Here is a 6487-nt window from a genome sequence, read left to right on the forward strand (position 1 = left end):
GGTGGTGATCCAACTTTTTTACTTGAGATATTGATGGTGCGTCTGATGCCTTCAATTCTATCAGTATAAAAGAATGCAAAGTCATTGCATTTCTGCGTGGAATGGAGTTCGGCTGGTATTTGTGTTGGGGGTTTAGTCAGTCTGTCAACGATTGTGAATAGGGTTTTGGCCTTATTTGTGTTGCTGTTTATGATATTGGAGAAGAATGTTTCTCTAGCACTTTTTAAGACTAAATTGTAGGCCTGGAGGCTCTCTTTATAGATGTCATGGTGAATATGAAGTTTTGTATTCCGCCAGATTCGTTCAGCCTTCCTGCACTCTCTTCTCTGGGCTGTTACAGCAGCAGATTTTCTCCAGGGTGCCTTTTGCTTGCCAGAAATCGTTTTAACTGTAACAGGTGCAATGATATCTATGATATTCACAATTTTGGAATTAAAGTTGCTTACAAGATCATCAGCATGACATGGGTTTAGAGGTGGTAGTGAGGAGATGGCGTTTTTAAAGAGGACATTAGCATGTTCATTTATGTACCGCTTTTTGACATTCTTTGATTCTGTTTGTGTGTCCGGAATTACAGAAATATTAAAGAAAACACAGAAATGATCAGACAATGAAGGATCAATCACAAGAACATCAGAAACATTGAGACCTTTTGTGATAATCAGGTCCAGGGTGTGTCTCTTATAATGTGTAGCCTCTTTCACATGTTGAGACAGTTCAAATGTGTCTAAAATAGTAAAAAGTTCTTTTGCGCCCTTGTCATTTAAATCGTCAATATGAAAATTAAAATCACCAGTTATAACCAGGCAGTCAAAGTCAGTGGAGATGCTAGACAATAGTTCAGTAAAATCATCAAAAAAATTTGCAGAATATTTAGGTGGCCTGTAGATAATTAACAAGAGGATTTTGGGAGAGCATTTCAACAATAAATTGTTTTGCAAATTAATGTACTTTTGTTTTGTTGAATGCATTTTTTTTAATTCGGTTTTTTATAAATCTTTTTTGTAAATACATTTAGACTTTTTTTTTTATTTTTTTAATTGTATAATCAGTGTGTAAAATGTGTAATAATATGAGAATAATAATCAATATTTCTCAGTGTATAGAATATGAGAATAATAATCAATATTATAATATGAGAATAATTCCTAATAAATGTTTGTGTCCCAGATGAGAATGTGGAGTTGGAGGACAGTAAGTGGGAGGACATTCACGTCACCACAGGAGCGTTAAAAATGTTCTTCAGAGAACTTCCTGAACCTCTTTTCACCTACGGCTCCTTCAACGACTTTGTCCACGCCATCAGTACGTGACCTTTGACCCCTCTGACAACTACTGTGATATCCACATCGTGCACGAAGCTCAGTCTTGGATCAGACCGCTGCAAGATGCCTGCAGTACAGTGAGTGTCCACAGGGTGGTGATACTTCTTCTTGTCTTTGTGCTGCAGAAAGTTGTGACCCCAAGATCAGACTGACTTCCATCAAAGATCTCATCAGGAAGTTGCCAAAAGAAAACCAGGACACCATGCAGGTCCTCTTCAAACACCTGCGCAGGTAACACACAATGACCATAATATATTTTGTATTTATTACGTTTCATATCTTTGTTCATTAATGGACGGAACCCTGTGGAAGTTACTTTGAGTCTTTATTACCAGAGCTTCTTTTTTTTGACACTGAATTTTTGTAACTGAATAAAATTTTGTGAATTGAATTTATGCTGACCGTTTCATTGGAAATAAATTTAGCGTACACAAATTTAGCGTAAAAGAATTATTTGAATAAAAAATAAGTGTATGAAATTTCAGTGTAAAAAAAAAATCAGTGTAAAATAATTCAGTGGAAAAAAAAAATCAGTGTACAAAAAATCAGTGTGTAAAAAAAAAATCAGTATATAAAAATCCAGTCTAAAAAAAAAAAATCAGTGTAAAAAAAATTCAGTGTAAAAAAAAATCAGTGTATAGAAATTCAGTGTAAAAAAAATCAGTATAAAAATTCAGTGTAAAAATTCAGTGTGTTAAAATTCAGTGTACAGAACAATCAGTGTGTAAAAATTCAATATAAAAAAAATCAGTGTATAAAAATTCAGTGTAAAAAAAATCAGTGTAAAAAAAAAATCAGAGTATAAAAATTCAATGTAAAAACAATTCAGTATAAAAATTCAGTATTAAAAAAAAATCAGTCTATAAAAATTCAGTCTAACAAAAATTCAGTGTAAAAAATCAGTGTATAAAAATTCAGTGTAAAAAAAAATCAGTGTATAAAATTTTGGTGGAAAAAAATTTGTGGAAAAAAAATCAGTATATAACAATTCTGTGTAAAAAAAATTCAGTGTAAAAATTTGGCGTAAAAAAATTCAGTGGAAAAAAAATGAGTGTAAAAAATTTTGTGGAAAAAAATTCAGTGTAAAAAAAATTCAGTGTAGAAAAATTATGTGTAGAAAAATTCAGTATAAAAAGTCAGTGTAAATAAAAAATCAGTGTATAAAAATTCAGTGTGTAAAAAAAAAATCAGTGTATAAAAATTCAATGTAAAAACAATTCAGTATAAAAATTCAGTGTAAAAAAAATCAGTGTATAAAAATTCAGTGTAACAAAAATTCAGTGTAAAAAATCAGTGTATAAAAATTCAGTGTAAAAAAAAATCAGTGTATAAAATTTTGGTGGAAAAAAATTTGTGGAAAAAAATTCAGTGTATAACAATTCTGTGTAAAAAAAATTCAGTGTAAACGTTCAGCGTAAAAAAAATCAGTGTAAAAAAAATGAGTGTAAAAAATTTTGTGGAAAAAAATTCAGTGGAAAAAATTCAGTGTAAAAAAAAAATCAGTGTATAAAAATTATGTGTAAAAAAATTCAGTATAAAAAGTCAGTGTATAAAAATTCAGTGTAAAAAAGATCAGTGTAAAAAAAAAATCAGTGTATAAAAATTAAATGTAAAAACAATTCAGTATAAAAATTCAGTGTAAAAAAAATCAGTGTATAAAAATTCAGTGTAACAAAAATTCAGTGTAAAAAATCAGTGTATAAAAATTCAGTGTAAAAAAAAATCAGTGTATAAAATTTTGGTGGAAAAAAATTTGTGGAAAAAAATTCAATGTATAACAATTCTGTGTAAAAAAAATTCAGTGTAAACATTCAGCTTAAAAAAAATTCAGTGTAAAAAAAATGAGTGTAAAAAATTTTGTGGGAAAAAATTCAGTGTAAAAAAATTCAGTGTAAAAAAAAATCAGTGTATAAAAATTCAGTGTAAAAAAATTCAGTATAAAAAGTCAGTGTAAATAAAAAATCAGTGTGTAAAAAAAATCAGTGTATAAAAATTCAGTGTAAAAATTCAGCGTGAAAAAAATTCTGTGTAAAAAAATCAGTGTATAAAAAGCCAGTGTAAAAAAAATGAGTGTATAAAAATTCAGTGTAAAAATTCAGCGTAAAAAATTTCAGTGTAAAAAAAATCAGTATAAAAATTTAGTGGAAAAAAATTTAGTGGAAAAAAATTCAGTGTATAAAAATTCAGTCCAAAAAAAAAAATTCAGCATATAAAAATGTGCTCCTTCAAAAGCAAGACTCACTTCCAGTACATTAAGAGTGAAGCAATGGATCTTGTCTCAGAAGCAGCCAATGAGGCGTCAAGTTTGAAGTCATGTGACACGTACCTGGACATAATTCTACATGATTAACATTTCAATGCAGCTGGCTGGATCTTTTCTATTCCAATCTGCACTTTTGACTCACATACTCTGCATCTTTTCATGTAAACATTCAAATCACTAAATTAAAACGCAGTTGCATAAATTCAGTGTCAAAAAAAGCTTTCGTAATAAAGACACAAATTAACCTCCATACTTACAGTAATATTTGAAAACATCATTAATTATTATTTATTTATTTTGATTCCACGCTTAAATCTCTAGATCAACTCTAGGTTTCATCTGTATAGATCGAGTTAAAAAAAATAAAGTATGTTTTCTGCCGTTTTGTCAAAACCCAATTTTGTTATGGCAAAAACACAAAATATGCAACATTTTCCCCAAAAAATATTACTTTGAAATATTTTAAATTATTAAGTAATATAAATAATATATAAATATAAAGTAATTGAATATTGAATATTTCAACATTGATTCTAAAACAAAAACAAAACAAAAAATAAGTGTATGAAATTTCAGTGTAAAAAAAAAATCAGTGTAAAATAATTCCGTGTAAAAACAAATCAGTATATAAAAATACAGTCTAAAAAAAAAAAATCAGTGTAAAAAAATTCAGTGTAAAAAAAAAATCAGTGTATATAAATTCAGTGTAAAAAAATTCAGTATAAAAATTCAGTGTAAAAAAAAATCAGTGTATAAAAATTTAGTGTGTAAAAAAAATCAGTGTATAAAAATTCAGTGTAAAAATTCAGTGTTAAAATTCAGTGTACAAAAAAATCAGTGTGTAAAAATTCAATGTAAAAAAAATCAGTGTATAAAAATTCAGTGTAAAAAAAATCAGTGTAAAAAAAAATCAGTGTATAAAAATTCAATGTAAAAACAATTCAGTATAAAAATTCAGTGTAAGAAAAAATCAGTGTATAAAAATTCAGTGTAACAAAAATTCAGTGGAAAAAATCAGTGCATAAAAATTCAGTGTAAAAAAAAAAATTTTGGTGGAAAAAAATTTGTGGAAAAAAATTCAGTGTATAACAATTCTGTGTAAAAAAAACACAAAATATGCAACATTTTCCCCCAAAAATATTACTTTTAAATATTTTAAATTATTAAGTAATATAAATAATATATAAGTATAAAGTAATTGTATATTGAATATTTCAACATTGATTCTAAAAGTAAAAAAAAAAAAAAACATCTCAGGGACCCAAAAGTCAGTAAAGTGTTAAAAATAAGACAATCATATTATTGTTATCTTTTTACTGTCAACGCTTAAATCTCTAAATCTTTTTCAGATCCATCCGTTGATCCGAATTTTTGTCAAAACACAATTTTTTGGGGACAAAAACACAAAATATGCAACATTTTCCCCAAAAAATATTTTACTTTGAAATATTTTTCAATATTAAGTGATAGAAATACTAATTAATAAATATAAAGTAATTGAAGCCTTAAATAGTTGAATAATTCAACATTGATTGACCGTTTCAAAAAAATTATGACTAAAAATGTCTTTTATTTAACATAACAAAACTACATTTATATACAAAAAATCCCAAAATGAATTTTAAAAAACAAAACTAATTTTATTTAAAAAAACAAAAATGTATTAAAAAAAACTAAAAATATTTAATAAAACAAAACTACATTTATTTAAGAAACAAAATAAATCTATTAAAAAACAAAGATGGATTTACATAAAAAACTAAACTAAATGTATTTACACAACAAACTATATTGATTGAAAGAACAAAACTCAATTTATTTTAAAAACAAAAACTTTATTTAAAAACAAAACTATATTTGTTTAAAAAACTAAACTAAATGTATTTAAAAAAAAACAACTAAATGTATTTTAAAAACTGCATTTATTTAAAATAACGCAAATAATTGTATTTAAAAAACTAAGTGTATTTTTTAAAAACTACATTTATTACCAAAACCCCCTAAAATTAAAAAACTAAATGTATTAAAAAAAAAAAAAAAATGTATTTGAAAAACAAACTACATTTATTTAAAATACTGCAAATAAATGTATTTAAAAAAACTAAATGCATTTAAAAAACAAAACTGAATATATTTAATTCAATTAAATTAAATTGATATGAAAAGCAAAATTAAAAATATATTTAATAAAACAAAACTTTTATTTTATTTCACTAAAGTGTTAAAAATAAAACATTAATATTTGTATTTATTTTATTTTTTACTGTCAACACTTAAATCTCTAGATCATTTTCAGATCTATTTGATTATTATAAGTTTTTATTTTTCAATGTTTGTATGTTTGCTTTGCATCTTTTATGGCCTCCGTCCATTCATTTTTTCTACCGCTTGTCCCTTTTGGGGTCGTGGGTGTTTCATGCCCTTTTTAAGCCCCCCGGTGTTACATCTCTGAAGGTTGCCAATAAGAAACTACCGTATCCCCTTTGGAGCCTCTCGTTGTGGAAGAAACCCTGCAGCTAAAAGGAAAGTGAAAGTGAAAGTGAAAGTAACCCTCCCCCACAGGGTGACAGACCACGGCGAGGCGAACCGCATGACGACTCAGAGCGTGGCCATCGTGTTCGGACCCACGCTGCTGCGGCCCGAGACGGAGACGGGCAACATCGCGGTCCACATGGTCTACCAGAACCAGATCGTAGAACTGATCCTGCTGGAGTACCACAGCATCTTCGGCAGGTAAACACCAGCCGGGTCAAGACTCTTTTTCTTTTTGGCGGCCAGGACAGAAGAGTGTGCTGGACCTTTTTCTTTCACGGCGAGTCGCCACTTTGTGACCAACTTTCAGGGAGGACCAGCCAGACCCTGGTTCTGGTGTGTCCGGGTCTGTGGCGCCATCTTGTGG

General features: G+C 28.3%; 1 protein-coding gene across 8 annotated transcripts in view; it reads left to right on the forward strand.

The window, feature by feature from the left end:
- The window catches only part of LOC133630278 (rho GTPase-activating protein 12-like), a 114370-nt gene that overhangs the window by 107776 nt on the left and 107 nt on the right, over nucleotides 1–6487 (forward strand). For all 8 annotated transcript variants that reach the window (XM_062021771.1, XM_062021772.1, XM_062021774.1 and 5 more), the window contains 3 exons: nucleotides 1171–1305; nucleotides 1451–1556; nucleotides 6151–6487. The exon at nucleotides 6151–6487 is cut by the window's right edge and continues 107 nt beyond it. In XM_062021771.1, the coding sequence (XP_061877755.1) occupies nucleotides 1171–1305; nucleotides 1451–1556; nucleotides 6151–6325 (416 nt within the window). In that variant the 3' untranslated portion in view covers nucleotides 6326–6487. The remainder of the gene's footprint in view (nucleotides 1–1170; nucleotides 1306–1450; nucleotides 1557–6150) is intronic.

Source organism: Entelurus aequoreus, linkage group LG15 (assembly GCF_033978785.1).
Source record: "Entelurus aequoreus isolate RoL-2023_Sb linkage group LG15, RoL_Eaeq_v1.1, whole genome shotgun sequence".
In the NCBI taxonomy this organism is placed as follows: domain Eukaryota; kingdom Metazoa; phylum Chordata; class Actinopteri; order Syngnathiformes; family Syngnathidae; genus Entelurus; species Entelurus aequoreus.